The 19574-nt window shown below is 46.9% G+C and overlaps 1 protein-coding gene and 1 long non-coding RNA gene across 8 annotated transcripts in view; one reads left to right on the forward strand and one right to left on the reverse strand.

Annotated features, from left to right (window-relative positions):
• LOC135903925 (gastrin/cholecystokinin type B receptor-like) overlaps positions 1-8267 on the forward strand; it is a 253501-nt gene extending 245234 nt beyond the window's left edge. For all 7 annotated transcript variants that reach the window (XM_065434397.2, XM_070535222.1, XM_065434400.2 and 4 more), the window contains 2 exons: positions 1762-1953; positions 7484-8267. In XM_065434397.2, the coding sequence (XP_065290469.1) occupies positions 1762-1953; positions 7484-7929 (638 nt within the window). In that variant the 3' untranslated portion in view covers positions 7930-8267. The remainder of the gene's footprint in view (positions 1-1761; positions 1954-7483) is intronic.
• Positions 8268-10289: 2022 nt separating this feature from the next.
• Positions 10290-19574, reverse strand: part of LOC135903894 (uncharacterized) — a 224876-nt gene continuing 215591 nt past the window's right edge. Inside the window, exons 2-3 of the long non-coding RNA XR_010564948.1 lie at positions 18740-18858; positions 10290-10632 (exon numbers count right to left, since the gene is read on the reverse strand). This is a non-coding gene — a long non-coding RNA (uncharacterized lncRNA). The remainder of the gene's footprint in view (positions 10633-18739; positions 18859-19574) is intronic.

The raw sequence follows: 19574 nt of genomic DNA on the forward strand, positions 1-19574 counted from the left end.
AGAACTGCCGGACTATTCTTTATTAAAGTTCCTTCTTCTTCTTCTTCTTCGATATTCGCAGCAACATATAGGAAAACTATTAACATGCCGCCTTCGTAAAAGGTCTTTTCGGGAAAACCGTGCAGTCTCCGCAGCACGGTTTTCCGCAGCACGGTTTCCCGCAGCACGGGAAAACCGTGCAGTCACCGGTAGCGAGCCCACCCAAAGTCCGCAACTTGCGGACTTTGGGTGGGCTCGCTACCGGTGACTGTGTCGTCGGGAAATTTTTGACAGCGTAAGCTGTTATTCGCTCATTCCATTAGCAGTTTCGGTTGGCGGTCTTGTCCGCCGCCCCTATTGTCTGTCGCAGCTATCGCCGGGAATGCGCAAAAAAAAAAATACCCTGTTCTTTTAATGGCTGCGGATCCACTCGTGGGATCCACAGGCTCCCACGAAAATACATTTTGCGTAGGCTGCCTGTCAACAGTTTTCCTAAATGTTGCTGCGAATATCGCACGCTTTCTTTTTTGCTGGAACGTCCAATGTGCGCCGAGCGGCCACGTTGCCGTTATTTTCGGGGAAGTCTACAACTTTTGCCTTAAACGGCACTGGAAACTGTCTCCGCGTACCGCTACTCATCGCACACCAGGCATCTCCCCGTCCTCCACCCTTACCAGTCAATGTAACGGCTGGCTTCTTGATCACTGTCCCATAGCAGGTTAGCACAATTTGTGGAACAAGCAAGCATGCATACAATGTCGCGGCGTTCACTCTGATTGAGTGCGCTGTCTATGTAAATGAGTTCAGAGACGACAGAATCGCTGAAGTGTGCTGTTCACTTCTTTTGTTTTCCATAAGATTCTGCTTTTAATTGAGTGGGTTGCACACAACTATCAAATAGACGTTTTTGACCAACAGGTGCATCAGAAGTTTTCTTTAGCTACGAAGCACTCCTGTATTGTCAGTCCGCAGTTCAGGGAGCTGACATTACAGCAATGGACGTCTTCTTGAACTCTGATCGAAGTCTTCACAAAGCGAAACAATGGTAGTTATTGGGCTATTTCAGGCTTGCGCCTCGTACACAAGTGAACTGAATCAAATATAAACAGAGATTTCACAATTCACTACCATGAAGTGTGCACACGTAACTTGCACAAAAAGCGAATGGGCGATTTTTTTTAATTATTATCATCTCGACCCCGAGCTTGTAGCCACCTTGTTGAAGAGAGGATAGTATCTGTAATATTATTTCAGAAGCTGGAAGAGAACGTTTATTCTGAGGATGACGTCACGGCTTTAGAGAAGTACTAAACAGAGGTACAGAAGTACTTTCGAGAAGTACGCCCTCGGCCACGATCGAAGGCGACGCCGAGGGCGATTGCAGCAAATGCAACGAGACAGTACATGAAGTTAAGCAGTCATAGTGGTGCGAAATAAAATCTTTATGCGCTATTTTCGCTAAATATATAATAATACATAGTAACTGCTATGTTACCGAAACAACGGATGCATCCATTTAACTCTTGCGTCCTTCCTCTGCCTATTCCGCTGTAGGCTAGATGTTTCTCCTGAGCCAAATGACGCGCACTTTTCGTCGGCCATAATTTTGCCACGTAAACAAAGATTGGCATTCACAATTTACTGCTGTGAGTTAGCAATCTTCAAGTAAAATGCCCCGAATTTCATGCGCATGCTGATAAAAAGAGTGCCCGGCATCTCGCGGTCATCACTGCGCACCATAAGTTCCGTGTCGTTCATTGCTGTTCGACCTCCTTTGTGCAGCCAAGATGAAATGTCGAGAGGACTGGGGAGACGCCCTGTACGAAAGACTGTTCACGCTCTTCCTGGACGTGCTGCTGCTGGTGCTGCCGCTCGTCGTCATGGTGGCCACGTACGCGCGCATCGCGGTCACCCTGCACTCGGCCATGCAGCAGCAGCAGACCACAGCGACCACTGGCTCGCCGCTCAAAAACGGTGCGTATACAGCTCTTTGACACCAGAGGCAACGATCCGTCAGTATACGGCTGCACACGCGAGCATTATGCGAAGAACGAATTTCTCTAGACTTGCCTAGATATGCATTCTGAGCGGAGGCTCATCCGGGTAATGTTTCAAGCCTGAATTCGAGTGGTCCTTCGCGTGCCAAGGCTTACTAGTTCAGCTATTCCATTATTTTATAGCGAAGCTATTCATGCGACTATACGGTGGCGTAGTGGCTTCGGTGTAACGCTGCTAAGCCCGAAGGTGCGTGATCGAATCCTGGCCACGTTGGCGCCATTTCGATGGGGGTGAAACGTGCATGGTGCATTGAGTGCGTTGAGTGCACGTTAAAGAACCCTGCAGGTGGTAAAACTTAATCCGGAGTCCCCCACTACGGCGTGCCTCATAATCATATTGTGGTTTTGGCATGTAAATCCACAGGATTTGATGCGACTATATAATAAACGTTTGAAAATATTGCGTGTCAATTTTCATGATTTCCTGAAAAAAAAACTACGCACCTCACGAAGCTTATATTTAGATAAAATATTGCGAATGATACGGGCAACCTGCAGGCAAACTTGAGTGGGTGTGCCATTTAGGGATTAAATGGAAATTGCTAAAATTGTTTTCGACCCGTTTAGAGGCGTCATATGAAACGCTTCAAGAAAGTACTTGCTTTCCTGGAAGGGCCAAAGACGGCAGAAAATTCCTTTAAAAAAAACTATTCTATGGGTGACTCCATTACTGAACACTTGTCTACACCCAAATTTTATGCATTGTACATGGAATTTATCTCCTTTCCTTTGTCTCCTCGGTTAACTATGCGAAGAACTGTGTTTACATTTCATTGAAGTATGAAACATGATGAACTACAACTGTTTAACCTGTGTAGATCATTTATAGCTTTTGTAGAAAGTTATTTATTGAAGCATTGCAGAGTGTCACGCTACCGTCATTCGCGATGTTTCACAGGGCCAGGAAATAACAGCACATGACACGAACTTCAATATTAGTCAAAATTATGGGAATGTTAAATAGACTGGTGTAGCGAAAATTCCATGTTTCTGGCTTGAACAGAAGCATTGGATGTAACCATGAAACCTTATTTATTTCGGTATTTGTGTGTGTGATACGAGGGTGTAGTTCGTTTTATTTATTTATTTATTTATTTATTTATTTATTTATTTATTTATTTATTTATTTGTACATACTGCAGCGCATAAGGCGCTATTGCAGGAGTAGATTAACAGAGGGAAATTATACACAGGAAAATACCATTTAACGGTGAGGGTTATGTGCTAGGATCATTCATCTTGGATGGCACATACAAAACTTCGGGATGAGCGTGAGCGAATAGACCCAGATAAGGAATTCCAGTCTTCTATGGAGTGAGGGAAAAAACTGAATTCAAATATATTAGTGCGTACAACATATATCACAATACAATACAATATATACAATACAATACAACACAATATATTAGTGCGTACAACGCACAGAACATCAAGTTCAAGTTGTGATGTCGTTTGGTTGATGGCTCTGATGCGAGGTTAGTATAGTTGTCTTCAGAAAGTCTAACGGAAGAATTAACGATGCTGTGCGAGAAATGTAACGATGCTGTGCGGTGACGTGAATAGAGCGAAGGTAAATTCAAAGAAAGAAGTGGAGAAGAGGGTGAAAATCATGATCGTAAGGTGACATATAAATCTTACAGCTTTTTCTGAATTCCTTCTGGACTGTTGATCTCACACTGCTTATAATGGTTCCAAACAAGAGATACGTAGTCGAGAACAGGACGGATTAGCGATTTATGTAACAGTAGCTACGAATGTTTTGGAAAGTATTCTCTGGTATTCCTCGATGAAATATGCAAGCTAACTTATTTATCTTTGACGAAATTACGAGCGAGGTTATGAGTAATGCGTACACACACGGTTCAAAGTGTTTGGATTAATTACAGTTTTTGCAATAAATTACGCATGCGAGGGCTCCGGAGCGTTATAGGTGTGTTTTACAAGCCGCGACAATGTTTTCCAACTGTCGGTGCCTAACAATAAATGCCGACAAAATTAAGTTCAAAGAAACTGGAGGGAACTCTATCGCAAATTTTTATAGGAAGTTTAACGCATGGGCATCAAATACATTTCTAAATAGTTCCTTTTGGAAGTGCTCGAACGTATCGGGCTGCCGTTTTCAGCTACGCTGAGAGAACTGTCTGTTACACGAAGCCTACATTTTTTAGAAGTCCGGAGAATACTAACTTCAATGTGTCCCGACATTTTCACCTTCACGGCCTAAGTGGAGCGTTGCAAATATTTATTGAGTCGTCGTTCTTTTCGGCTGTTCTATGCATGGCATGACGTTCGCCTAGTGTCCTCAGTGAAATACACTAGACAGCTTCTTTATGTATGTTGCGAGTAAAAGCCACGCAATGGTTGCTGTGAGTCAAAATTGAAACTGAGTGGGCTAATTGGGACCTCGGAAATAATTACCTATGCAAGCGCTCTGAAGCGTTATGAGCGGTCTAACGAGGGGCGCAAAATTTAGCCTCAAGCCAGGCCAGAACTACAAATTCCATCAAGATCAAATTTAGCAAGCATGGGCGGAAGGCTGTGCCATTGCGACGTCAACTGCTTGTGGGTGAAATAGACCTTTTTGTAAAAAAAAATTACTCCGAAAGTATCACACGGCTACATCAGATATCTTTCCCAATGTCGTGACATACCTGTAGATTACATCACATTGATATTTCATGGAAAGCAGGCTTATGGTAAGTGCATTTATTGGCACACTCATTCATTGCACAATTGTAAGGGTTGCACATAAACGCTGAACCGTTTCTTCTTTCTTTTAACTCTTTTTTTGAGTTATACGAAGATTGTAGTTGGTTTCTCCGGTGTTTTCAATGAACTAAACAAGGCACCTTGTTTTTATTTCGCGATAAGAAGAGGCACGTTATGGGTAATGTGTATGCAAGGTTCGAAGTCCCTGGGCTGCTTACGGCCTTTGTAGTAAATTACGTATGCAAGTGATCCGGCGCTGTGGAAGTATTATTTATTTATTTGTGTCGTTGCACTGAGATAACTGTGAACGCAATAGCGATCAAATTTAGTAAAAAATTAAAGAGATGGGGAATGGGGGGGAGGGGGGTGGGGTCACTATGGCCAATGTTCTGGCGTAGTAAATTTTGTGTGGAAATTGCTTACCTTAATATGCTTAATGCTTAATACGGGCAATGTTAATATGCGGGTAATGTTTCAAGAGGAACAATCATGCACAGGCAACATTTTCAGGTAGGGTTGATCCACAAATAAGGTTCCCGAAGAGCTCCAGCCACACACGAAGGTGCGAGGTGAAATCCTTCAAGACTGCTGCGTGCGGCTGTTATCCCACTTTCGATTCCCCCCGGCCACAGTTCACTGCGCCGCTCATTCTTGGCTCAGCAGGCGTCCAATATGTAGGTTTCCATTGTTGATCTCGCCAAGTGAGAGATTCGTTCCGCAATTCGCTTTTTGCATGCCAAAGGGACTCCACTCATGGATATTTATCGTCAGTTGACAGAGGTGTATGGCGACAAGTGTATGTCCACTCAACACGTCCGAGAGTGGTGCAGGGAGTTTAGTGCTGGTCGGGAGGATGTCCACGATGAGGAACGGAGTGGAAGACCGTCAGTTTCGGAGGCGGTTATTGAGATTGTCCAACGCGAAGCGCGTCAAAACAGGAAGATCACCATCCGTGAACTTGTTTCTCAGGTTCCTGGGAGCTTTTACGGTACAGTGGAAAGAGCTTTGACCGAAAAATTGGCTTATCACAACTGTTGGGCTCGATGGGTACCGCGGCTATTGACATGAGACCACAAGGAGAAACGCCTTGATTGTGCTCGCCAGTTTCTTCAAAAGTGTCAAGAAGATAAGGAGGGATTATCCGACTCCATTGTTACTGGAGAAGAAACGTGGGTGTTTCGTTTCACTCCCGAAACGAAACAAAAATTGAAACAGTGGCGTCGCCCAGACTCACCAGTCGCAAAGAATTTCAAACTGCTTCTGCTGGCAAAGTTATGGCCAGTGTTTGTCGGAATCGTAAGGGGATACTGCTGATCAATTCCATGGAACTTGGGACAACGATCAACTCAGACAGTTATTGTGCAACACTAAGAAAACTCAGGCGAGGTATCCAGAACCTCCGGCGAGGACGACTGGCAGCCGGTGTGACGTTGCTTCACGACAACGCCCAACCTCATGTCTCCCGTCGAACCCAAGAACTTTTGACAAACCTTGGGTGGACTGTCATGCCCCACCCACCGTACAATCCAGACCTCGTGCCTAGTGATTATCACTTGTTCCCCAAGTTAAAGGAACATTTGAGTGGCCAACGCTTCCGGAGTGACGATGAAGTCAAAGAAGAGGTCAAACACTTCCTCAACGGGTTGGCGGTGGAGTTCTACGACAATGGGATGCAGTAATTGCAGCACGGTCTACAAACATACGTAGAAAAAGATGGCAATTATGTAGAAAAATAGGACAAAGCTCCATCTTTTCAAATATGCAAATTTCTATGAGTATAAACAATGTTGTTCATTTCTAAAATTGATGGGAACCTTATTTCTGGATTAACCCTCGTATGGGATTACATTACAAATAACAGGCTCTTATTACAACTTCTCGAAAGAAAGTTCTTCCCTAGAAATTATGTTGTGATTCTGCAAGACCACACAAGTCTGCTTTGATTCGTTATATTGTTCGTTTCTTGTTTCCACAATGTCAGAGCTGTTGCTTCCTTCAGCGTGGATAATTACCGTGCTGTGACTTGCTACAAGTCATTGATTTGGGATTTCTGGCGAGTGGGAAACAGAGTCTTTCATAGGTCTTTCATAGGCTCGTCGCTTGCACCTGCACGATCGCTGTTTTTTGCAAAAAAAGATAAATAAAGAAATTTTGAAGTACATTAATTAATTCGTTGGTAGTTTCTGCCGTTCGCCCGTGTAGGATCAAGTAAATCTGCAAGCTGTATGATGCCTGATACCGCATTTATGTTGTTTGTTTGTACAAAAATGCACCGACCACTAATCTTATGTACCATGCACCTAAACACCCTCAATGCAGTCAAATTTCATAAAAACTGAAAACATAGTGACATTCCAGCTGAATATATTTTTTGCTTACGCCTTTAATTTCTGACTGTCCTTACTTTGCTTGTGTAAAAGAGAATTGGGCCATAAGCTTTCTTCTGCAAAAAGTGAGAAGAACGATAAGCAATGAGCAAATACAAGTAATGTTCTTGAAAAATGGCAAGCAGGTAGATATTGCTACAACTGGGTTCATCCGCTGGAGGCACGGGATCTGACCGAATCAATTCCCACGAAACTAAATCTCGCATAGACAGTCGTTCTATAAATGGTGTTCTATAGCACTATGGCGCCAGTTGGCCGCTTTATTGCGTCTGTGTACAATTGCAACAACAAATGTCCCACAAGCTAATGCGTGCGACAGAAGACCAGCACTGAACACCGCGGCTTGCGCAGGCTCGCCGTTCGCGGCCGTGCACCCGTCTCAGCGCGAGCCGGGCACGTCGCTGCGACTGCATCGGGGCGCCACCATACGATGGCACCCGCGAGACCCGGACCGGTCGCTGGCCACCAAGCAGCGCATCATACGGATGCTATTCGTGGTGGTGGTCGAGTTCTTCGTCTGCTGGACGCCGCTGTACGTGCTCAACACGGTGTCGCTGTTCCAGCCGGAAGCCGTGTACTACGGGCTCGGCTATCGGGGCATCTGCTTCCTGCAGCTGCTGGCGTACGCCTCCTCCTGCTGCAATCCCATCACATACTGCTTCATGAACAGAACCTTTCGCGTCAGTTTCCTCGCGCTGTGCCGTCGAAGTTGTTCGCAGCGCAAGCAGGGTCCGGGCAATGTGCGCAGTTTGGATAAGCAGGATTTTGTGTACGTTCTGGGTCGCGAAGTGACGTAATTGCCGCCATTTTTCTCGACGATCCAAAGAACGAAGAAAGTAACTTTGTCGCACAGAGGAACAAAATCCTCGGTAATGAACATGCGTGCTCAATGGATTAGAAGATAGTGTGTGTGTGTGGGGGGGGGGGGGGGTATCTGCGTTATAAAGGCGGTTTGCATTGAAGATTCATTGCGGTACTTCTGTGCCAATCAAGTGCAGCACGAACGAGATCGTCATGTAAATTTTCTCATTCCCTTCACGTAACTTAACATGGAAGCATAATAAATGCCTCATTCAGCCATTCATTCCCCGTGATGACGAGGGTATTAAACTTCTCGAAGATCTAAGTTTGTCAGTGTCATGTTTGGGAAGGCTTACATTTATCACCACCACACATGATGTTTGTTCGCAGAGGGTATCTGCGAGTTGTCACCAACAGAGAGCGAACGAGTGAGTGAGTGAGTGAGTGAGTGAGTGAGTGAGTGAGTGAGTGAGTGAGTGAGTGAGTGAGTGAGTGAGTGAGTGAGTGAGTGAGTGAGTGAGTGAGTGAGCGAGCGAGTGAGCGAGTGAGTGAGTGAGCGAGTGAGCGAGTGAGCGAGCGAGCGAGTGAGCGAGTGAGTGAGTGAGTGAGTGAGTGAGTGAGTGAGTGAGTGAGTGAGTGAGTGAGTGAGTGAGTGAGTGAGTGAGTGAGTGAGTGAGTGAGTGAGTGAGTGAGTGAGTGAGTGAGTGAGTGAGTGAATGAGTGAGTTCAGTTGATTTGCAGTTTTACCTCTTTACTTTTACCTCTTTACTTAGAGTTGGTTTACAATTTCACCTACTTACTAACGGCGCGATCACAATGTGAGCATTATTTTCTGTCAGCCGAGCTCCTCGTCGCCACCGTTGGTGATGTTACAGCGGCCAAGGTTGTCCGCAGAGAAAGTTCTTGTCAGGTAGCAGCGCGAGTTCACTGTGAAGAATAACGATATTGAGCGTATGCACTTCCGCGTAAGAAACCAACGTACGTTTGTATCTCCGTTAATCAAAGCACGAGAGGGTTTAAACAAGGAGGAAAATGTTCCTGAAGAGAATATTAAATTCAGCACACGAAAACAAAACTGCTTGCCATTTTACTGTGTAAAACTATATACCAGAGCCTACAGAAATAATCGGCACGCTGAACCCGAGAATAAACCTTCGTTGCGGACAGGGCTAGCCAGCGCTGTGGAATGACAACGTACTCCCGTTTCTGGTTTTGTGAATCTGTAGAGCATGCGTAGGTTCATCGGCGTAAGCGACACCACAAGGACTGATAAGGATGCAAACCGAACTCAACAAGCTTTCGCAAAAAGCACCTTTGGTTGGTTAGGGTTCATCGTGAGGTCCGTAACAGCGCTACACAAGGCACGGACATGACACGGGCAACGCAGTGCTATGTTGTCGTTTTTACCTTACTTTCTTTCCTTGTCTGAAAAAAAATTAAGTTACCGGGTTTTACGTGCCAAAACCATGATCTCATTATGAGACATGCCGTAGTACGGCACACCGGGAATTTGGACCACGTGGGGTGCTTTAACGTGCACCTAAGTCTAAATACACGGATGTTTTCAGATTTGGCCCCCATCGATAGGCGGCCGCAGTGGCCACGATTCAATTCCGCGACCTCGTGCTTTAGCAGCCCGACACCATAGTTGTCCGTGTCTAGTGCTGCGCCGTTATGAATCTATATTTTGTCTTCGTACTTGAAACTGCTCACCCATCTACGTCTATTGTGTGCCCAACGTGCGAATGTTGTGAAAATGTCCTCCTTTCCAGCGCCAAACTAAAAAATTATCATTCAACAAACACTCTCATATTGTCAAATTCAGTCGTCAAAGTCAGTCATATGTCAAATTTAAGTCGTGTTAGAAAATCTACAGTCATTATATTTTATATTGACATGCATATTAAAACCATTAAAACCACCATTAAAACAGATGCTATTCATCAAATCAGTTATATTTGACAATATTTCGAAAGTTCATTGAAATCACAAATTTTCTCAAAATTTCGAGAAACGAGTAGCAGAGTGCATCATAATGATCATTTGTAGAGCTACTGATTCATGCAAATACCCACGGTATGCACATGTGTGATAAGCTTAATGCACCATAGTTCTTTCGACATTTCCAAGATATCTCCTCTAAACGAAGACCCTCTCAATAGTCTCAAGTGTAAGAGAGTAACAATAAAAGCTACGCATAACACCGGAAGCAGGCTCTTCTGTGAAGCGGTCTCTTGAGTGAAGGGTGATGGTTTGGGCCAGTTACTTTTCCATTTTAGACTGTTTAGTACAGCCCGAAGCTGGACAGGGGACACAGTTTCGATTGAAACTTCTTTATTTTTGTTCGCAGAAAGGAGAAAGCAGTGGATGAATCAAGAGGAAAGGTACCTGAATGTGGCACATGCGCTATGTACACTTTCCTCTCAAGCAGGACGAGCATTACAAGCTTATCAGCGATGTATAGGCCGTGAGAAAGAGGCCAGCTACTTTCATTACACAGTGACGTATTTCTGTTCCCTATCTTGAATTGGTTCACTTAGACGATTTCGCTCTAAACCCACCAACACAGCGCACACTTCCCTCTGATCCCAAGCAACGGCAGCATGGACCTGACCTCTGATCCGTTCAATGTATTCCAGGTAAGGCTCAGAGGCCTTTTCTGATTGCTTGCACAGTGGTGAGTCGGCTGCAGTGGGGCACTGCGAGATGAGAGAATGAGAAGAAAAATTAGGAAAACAAAAATTTATGTTAGTATATCTTTCAAAGATTGAGCCATAGCACAAAAACAAAAAAAATGTATCTTCTCCACAATCGCTTCAGTTGTGCCCGCTCGCAAGTTTCCTACACTGACGAATGTCATTATTTATTTATTTACCTATTTCTTTTTTTCTTGATTCAAAGAACCTTACAAGGCCCGGAAGGGCATTACGTGAGGGGGGCGAAGAAGGGCATTATTGTAATTGGGAAAGGAAAAATATTGCATCGCGCAAAAATGAAGAATGAAAGAAAAAACAGACATAATGATTAATGACGTCATTGACATACGACATCAATGAACTATACGTCACAAGGTTTGGACACGTCGCCTATAAAGTTTCCTGTCAAAATCATTAACTGCGTAACACTCAGCTGCGGATGTAGGCCGGCTCCTGTTCCAGTTTCTAATGCAAAGCGCTCTTTCGTTAAGCGAATCTTTACCACCAGCACTCAGCGCCGCCGATCATGATCGACGAGGGCAAGAGGACCGTATCGCACGGGCGCGTGCTTATGTGGGAGGGTAGAGATACAGTTTTGTGCCATATCATACAGGCTGTCATTAGGCCTGCCTTTGCCTTGGCTCGTCTCCACAGCAACGACACCCATTCTCATCCCTAGCCCTCTATCAAGGCCGCTCACAGGTCGACATAGCCGAAGACTTCTGTGTGAAGACTGCGGGCAGTGTGGTCACCATCAGTGACGAAATTCTGGGTGAGGTTCCTGCGACACGCTTCCCGGAATTGAATGTGTCCTTCTCACTTGAGGAATTGGACGCTGCTCTGGCCTCATGCAGGCGCTCATCGTCGCCAGGACCAGACGGCATCACCTACGCTGCTTTATGCCACCTAGGTGAAGATGGCCGAAGCAGACTTCTGGAATGTTATAACCAGTCATGGACTGATGGCGTCGTTCCTGAGCGGTGGAAGTCCAGCCGCTTGATACCACTCCTGAAGCCTGGAAAGTCGCCACTTGACCTAGCGTCCTACCGACCCATTGCGCTGTCCAGCTGTGTTGGGAAGGTCATGGAAAGAATGATTCTCACCCGCCTAGAATGGTATCTTGAGCGCCACAACGTATACCCCGATGCCATGGCTGGTTTTAGAAGAGGCCGTTCCTCTATTGACAACGTCATCGATCTAGTCACCTCTGTACAACAAGAAAAACACCACAAGCGTATACCGGTTGCACTATTCCTCGACGTGAAAAGCGCCTACGACAATGTAACGCATGAAGCCATCCTTGATGCCCTGGAAAATAATGGAATTGGTGGACGCATGTTTCGGTGGATTCGGAGCTATCTATTCAAAAGATCCTTCTTTGTGCACTGTGCAGATGGCCGAACTACTGACCATTACACTTATCGTGGCGTCCCTCAGGGTGGGGTTCTTAGCCCCACTTTGTTCAACCTTGCAATCCTTGGCCTTGCCGACGTTCTACCGCATACAGTAAACCTCTCAATATATGCTGACGACGTATGCATATGGGCCTCGGCAGTTACACGTCTCCAGGTGCGTGCACGGCTCCAAAAAGCAGTGACTCTAACATCATCGTACCTGCGTGCGCAAGGCCTAAGCATTTCGACCGAGAAGTGCGCCTTAGTCGCCTTTACCCACAAGCCCATGACCTGGTACCCCATTTCTATTGACCACCAACCAATTTCGTACGCAAAAACTCACCGATTCCTAGGCGTTATTATAGACAGAGACCTTTCATGGAGCCCCCACATCTCATACTTGAAGAAGAGGCTTACTTCTATCTCCCATATACTAAGGTTTCTTGCCGGTAAAACGTGGGGCACATCCGTGGCATCTATGCTTCAACTATACAGGACGCTCTTCCTAGGATACTTGCGATACAGCACACCAGTGCTGTCCAATGCTAACAAAACTAGCATCCATGTCCTACAGAGCATTCAAGGCCAAGCCCTTCGAACATGTCTGGGGCTACCTCGAAATGCTTCAACCGTGGCAACAATTGCCCTCGCGAGAGACAACCTAATAAGGACCTATATAGATATCGACACACTACGGGCGCATGTTCGCCATATATCCAGAGTCCCTGACCACCATCTCGCTCACTTGCCTGAGAAAAGACCCAAGGCAGCGTTCTCCAGATCGATTGCGGCTAACCGGCACTCTTTGTCTTTGAGGCACTCACCCGCAACAAGAACGCCATCCCCTATGTGGTGCTTGAAGAAGCCTCCTGTGTACCTTGCTGTTCCAGGAATAGTGAAGAAAGCTAGCCTGACCACCGCGGCTCTCAAGCAGACCACATTGGAACTGCTACATTTTTCATATGCTAACCGAATTCATGTTTACACGGATGGTTCCGTGTCCGAAAATTCTACGGGCGCCGTTGTTCTACCATCTCAATCGGTCGTCATCAAGTTCAAAACTTCTCACGTAACGACATCTACAGGTTCTGAACTGGCCGCTCTTCGCGCTGCTGTCGAATACATTGAAAAAGAACCGCCCAACAAATGGGCAATATTTTGTGACTCGAAAGCAGCCCTCCAGAGCTTGCGAAGCTTACGACGTGGTAATTATGAACAGCTGGTGTCACAAATCAACGAAACCTGCCATTGCGCATCTGAACGAGGACATGACATCATATTTCAGTGGCTGCCGGGACACTGTGGCATCGTTGGTAATCACCTCGCCGATGACGCTGCCCGACGTGCCCAGGCTGGCTCACCGACAGTCCTTATTCCTTTATCCAGAGTCGACGCTGCAAGAGAGCTTCGCAGTCTTGCTCGTGCAATCACGTTAGGTTGCTGGCATACACCACAGAACTCTAAGTGTCGTTTACACAGTCTCGACCCATCACTAAAACTTACATTACCAGCGAACCTTCCACGACGTGACGCAACACTGCTGTGTCGGCTGAGGGTAGGAGTAGCTTTCACCAACTCCTACAGCTACCGCATTGGAATGGCGGATTCACCAATGTGCGCTAAGTGCAAGTGTGAAGAGACCATCAGTCACCTTCTGTGCCACTGTTCTCGCTTCGATAATCAACGTGAGACTCTCCAGTGTGCATTAAATAGACTGGATGACAGGCCATTCACGGAAGCGAAGATCTTGGGAGCCTGGCCTCACAGCTCATTGGCCCAAAAAGCAGTTAGAGCGCTTTTTCGCTACCTGAAGGCAACGGACTTGAGTGCCCGACTATAGACAACCTACACTTAAGTTCTCTCTCTTTCTCTTTCACTCCCCATTCCCCTCCCCACGCGTAGGGTAGCAAACTGGACTCAGTCTAGTTAACCTCCCTGCCTTTCCGTCTTCCCTTCTCTCTCTCTCTCTCTAGGCCTGCCTTTAATGTGTGCGCGCCCACGTTTACGAGCGTACCTCCAGCTCAGTAATTCGTACAGCAGCCTTCTATGCAGGTGCAACAACTTCCCTATCCCGTCGCTTAGCTGTCGCGAGCATTAGCAGTTCAGCGTGGCATCTCAAATGATTTACCCAGGGCCTAAAGAGAGAGAGAGAGAGAAAGGCAAAGGAAAGACAGGGAGGTTAACCAGAGATTGTCTCCGGTTGGCTACCCTGTTCTGGGGGAAGGGAAAGGGGATGCAACAGGTGAGAAAGAAAGAAGGATAAAAAAAAGGAAAAAAAAACCTAAGCACACACACGCACGTACACCCGAACTATTTCTGTGGGCACTGTCACGCAACCCGCAAAGGCATTCCTAGTCTTACGCAGTGTCACCGTACAGTCCTGCGCCACACAGTGTACTGTCACAATTTGTCATAAAGTCCCGTGTCTTTCAAGTATCGCAGCAGCGCCTTCATAGCGGATCGCGCTGATGTTCGCGTAGGCCAGGTTCCAAGGATCTTGTCTTCTGTCATTGGGCGCTTGTCCAGTTTGTCTAAGGTGGCTGAGAGGACAGTTCTTTGTAGGTTAAAACGAGAGCACTGACAAAGAAGATGCTCGATCGTTTCGTTGCACCCGCAGAAGTCACACAGTGGGCTGTTGGCCATTCCGATAAGGAAAGAGTAGGCATTTGAAAATGCTACTCCAAGCCATAGACGGATAAAAAGGGTGCAGTCACGTCGTGGAAGCTCGGACGGAATATGGAGCTGTAAATTAGGGTCCAGAGTATGGAGGCGTGCACTTGTGAAAGCGGGTGAATTCCACTGGGCTAATGTCAGGTCACGCGCAAGTGTGGCAAGTTTTTTCGCTGCGTCGGCTCTCGAAAGAGGAATGGCAACGCAGTTGACGCCGGCATGGGCAGATCGGGCAGCTGCGTCTGCTCGATCATTGCCATGTATGCCACAGTGACTAGGCAACCACTGATATATTATATCGTGTCCTTCGTCAACTAGTCGATGGTGGACTTCTCTGATCTCTGCGGCGAGCTGCTCATGTGATCCATGGCGCAGTGCTGAGAGTACACTCTGTAGGGCTGCCTTGGAATCACAGAAGATTGACCATGCCTGGGATGGTTCCTCCTTAATAAAATGAAGAGCCGCACGCAGGGCTACGAGTTCAGCAGCTGTCGTTGATGATACATGTGACGTCTTTAGCTGTATCTTGACGGATCTTCTTGGTATCAGCACAGCGGCAGCTGCGCTTGCAGATGTAACTGAACCGTCGACGTAAACGTGTACGCGGCCACTGTGCACCTCATGTAAATGTTCTAACGTGGCCTGCTTAAGGGCAAACGAGGACATGTTGGCTTTCTTCACGATTCCTGGGATGGTGAGGCGTATGTCAGGTCTGTGCAGGCACCATAAAGGTAAGGATGGTCTTGCTGCAGGCATGTAGTTCGATGGCAATGAGGGGCGATTGGCATCAATTAAACGACTGAAAGTTGTGTGTGGCCTTTCTGTGGGTAGAGCGTCAAGATGGTGAGAAGGTACTCGGGCAACGTGCCGAATATGCGCCCTGAGAGCGTCGGTTGCCAAGTACGTTGATATAGGGTGATCTCGAGCTATGACGATCGTTGCCGCTGTAGACGCACACCTCGGAAGACCGAGACACGTCCTTAGGGCCTGAGCTTGTAGTCCCTGGAGTATACGCAGGTTTGTTTTGCAGGTGTTGCCAATCACAGGGAGGCTGTATCTTGCGAAGCCGAGGAACAAGGCGTTATACAGCTGCAGCATTGACCGCACCGAAGTGCCCCATGACTTTCCGCCGAGAAATTTGAGGAGATGTATTATTGTCAATAATCTCTTCTTCAGGTATGAAACATGCGGGCTCCATGATAGGTCTCGGTCAATAATTACCCCTAAAAAGCGGTGTTTTCGTGCATTTGCTACTGCTTGCCCATTGACCTTTACACTGTAACGCTTCATTTCCTTCCGAGTGAATGTAACAAGGCAGCATTTCTCTGAAGACAGCTCTAAGTTCTGTTTTCGCAAGTACAGAGATGTTATCGTAGCTGCCTTTTGCAGCCGTGCTCGTACCTGCAGCCGTGTTACAGCAGACGCCCAAATGCAGATATCGTCGGCATATATTGATACCTGAACTGTGTTGGGCAAGGATCGGACTAGGCCAACGAGCACTAGGTTGAAAAGCGTCGGGCTTAACACTCCGCCTTGTGGTACTCCACGGCACGTTTGGTGTTGAGTCGTGGCGCCATCCTCGGTCATCACGAAGAAGTGCCTGTCGGTCAAATAACTGCACAGCCACTGAAAAGTGCGGCCACCGATTCCGGCTTCAGTAAGAGCATTTATAATGGCATAATGTGCTATATTATCATAGGCGCCTTTTATGTCTAGGAATAATGCAGCAGTGAGTCGTTTCCGGCGTTTTTGATTCTGAACGAATGTAACCAAATCGATGACATCTATGGATGAGCGCCCACGCCGGAAGCCAGCCATAGCATCTGGGTACACGTTGTAACTTTCCAGGTACCATTCCAGGCGAGTCAAAATCATTCGTTCCATTATTTTCCCTATGCAGCTGGCCAGAGCGATGGGGCGGTACGATGACAAGGTTAACGGTGATTTGCCAGGTTTGAGAAGTGGAACCAAGCGGCTGCATTTCCAGTCACGTGGAACCAAACCGTTGCGCCAAGACTCGTTGTAATGGTTTAGTAGCATGAGTCGTGCTGTTTGCCCAAGATTGGCGAGCGCCGCATAGGTAACCCTATCCGGGCCAGGTGACGAAGAGCGCCTGCAAGTTGCCAGTGCCGCTTCAAGCTCCTCCAGCGAAAAAATTACATCCATGTGGGAATCCCGTGGCACAGGAGTAGCACATGGTGTAATTGCGCGTTGGAACTGCAAGCTGGAAAGTCTTGAGCAAAATTCTTCAGCAATGTCAATTTCGCTGCGACCTTGGTGCAAAGCGAGGGCTTTGAAAGGGACACGCTGTTGTGGTGATACGCGAAGCCCACGCACGGTTCTCCATATTTGAGATAATCGCTGACGTGGATCCAAGGACTCACAGAAACGTTTCCATCTTTGAGATTGTAGTGCATCGATGCGACGTTGAATCTTCTTTTGCATCCGCCTTGCCTCTCGGAGATCATGGATGGATTTAGTTCTCCTGTATCTTCGTTCAGCCCGCCGGCGAATTGCTCGTAGTCGCTGCAGTTCTGCTTCAAATTCTGCATATTTCGGGAAAGGCTGGAAACTACGCGTAGCCTCTTGCATGGCTTTTTGAATTTCGTGTTCCGGACTTGAAGGGTTCCCTTGCTGACATACTCCCTCCATGTGCGACCGAAACGCCGACCAGTCAATTCGCCGGAGCGTCATGGAGGAGTATTTCGATAGTCCCTTGATCTTCAGGTACGTCGGAATATGGTCGCTTCCATGTGTTTCAATGTCTGTAAACCATTGCACGTTTCTTTCAAGAAGCCGAGAAACCAGGGTCAAGTCTAGGCAGCTGCTGTAGGTAGGCCCGCGTAAATATGTCGGACTACCATTGTTGAGGCAGTAAAGGTCGTGCTGTGTGGCAAAGGATGCTATTCGCCTTCCCCTGGAGTCCATCTTCAGGCTCCCCCAAAGCGGATGGTGAGCATTAAAATCTCCTGTGAGAATCGTAGGGCCGGGTGTCGCTGATAGCACGTCGTGTAGTCGTTTAGAGTCGAAGCCACTTGAAGGAGCAATGTACACAGCAACGAGTGTGAACGTAAGCTTATTCGATTTTAACCCAGGGCCTAAAAAGTGCGTTGCGTAAATGACGTGCGGAAGTGGCTTCTATGCACATACTTGTATAGGTCTATTAATTGTTCATGAGACGCAGATTGAGAATGTTGCCATGCGATCGATGACGCAAGGGTCAATTATAACTCGCAATGTGAATACAACAGCACTATAATTTTCTGCTGGGGCCAATCGCCACTGGCGGATAAAAGGTACCATCGACGAGGGTGGGGGCTTGTCAAGTCATCGGAAGAGGTGGGGGAGGGGGGGGGGGGGGCATGTTTACTGCTCAAATTTTTAACTCAGAACTCTCGACATGTGTCTAGAGAAGGGACTCGGGAAGAAAGAAGATAAATAGTAGGAGGAGAAGAGTAATGACAATTGCGGCGCATGACCAGGCGCCGGAAACAACACGAACGGGAAGAGTTAACGTTCGCGGCGCACCGTGATTTGAGGTTGGTCTACGGGCCATGTGGACCTAGACGCGGGAGGAGATCTTCATGTCCTCCACGAACTCGACTAGAGCCTGGAAAGCCCTGCTGCGCAATGCGCGTCGTCTTGAAGCGAACAGAAAATCTTGAAAGCCCGCTGTCAGAAAATTGAGGCGTCGGTAAGGAGACATCATATGCGGCTCCTTTCGGTGTTGTGAGCTGAGTATTCTAGAAAAATGGGAGCTAGGGTCTCTTCAGCTAAGGCGAAATGCGAAGGTTGTCGGTTCGGTTCCCACCTGCGGCTAGGTGTTTCTTCATCCACTTTAATTTCCATTAATTTATCGTTTCTTCATTTCATTTATTAAGCACAATTAATTTCTCCTATGTTGTCCTTGGTGTCAGTGTTTGTTGGCTTCTCATCATACAACTAATAAAAATCGGGCCCCTCGGTTAACCCCCTTTCTTCTCGTATCATGTCATGTCATATATGAAATGTTTTACTGTGACATCAGTTAAAGGCTCCAAACTGACTGTTTGTCGGTCCGTCCGTCCGTCCGCCTGTCTGTACGTCCATTCCATTGACCAACGATGACCGCTGTTGTCATCGACGTGTCTTGTCGTCGTCAATTCGACTCGTCGTTTCCACCTTTCTAGAGCGAAGAAAAAAAAAGTACAGCCGCCCCGTCATTCGATCCTCGGCGGAGATAAACAAAACTTGGACCCAAACGAACACGACTAGAACTTGAACACACATTTTACAATAACTGAAATTTGGACAAGTTTGTGTGTAAGGATAATTGCCTTAACAGGGCAAGAAAGACAACGACGCAGGCGAAAACGACATTAGAAGTGCTGAGTCCATGTCACTGCACCAATGAGCATTTGGGAGATGGGCAAGCTGCCCACTGCGCTACAGCGCATTTGTTTTATTTATTACCTGTTCAGCCCCATAAAATCCCACAAAACAAGTGATCACACTACACGCATGCAAAAGGTTGTGTTTGCATCAAAATTGCTGAAAGATATCCAAACATCCAGAAAAGCCACCTAGTCGGCTGGTTCAGCTTGTTCCTTAAGCATATCTCTGACATCCCTTTTTTTGTTTCATTTGCTTACAGGGGTTTTGACGGGAAGTTAGAACGTAGGCTCCTTTCCCAAGCGCATCACCTTTGAAGAAAGCCAAACGCCAGGCTGGGGTGCACTTGTGCTCATCTGAGAGCCAGTGGGTGCCTGACGGCGGCGAAAATCGAAGCCACAACCTCCCGCAGCTTAGGCGGGTTCCTACAATGTCGCACATTGTCGTTGAAATTTTTCCTTGTCGTCCTGATATGTAAATTTGCGTTGTTGTCTGCTTTTCACACAGCAA

Source organism: Dermacentor albipictus, chromosome 3 (assembly GCF_038994185.2).
Source record: "Dermacentor albipictus isolate Rhodes 1998 colony chromosome 3, USDA_Dalb.pri_finalv2, whole genome shotgun sequence".
Taxonomy (NCBI): domain Eukaryota; kingdom Metazoa; phylum Arthropoda; class Arachnida; order Ixodida; family Ixodidae; genus Dermacentor; species Dermacentor albipictus.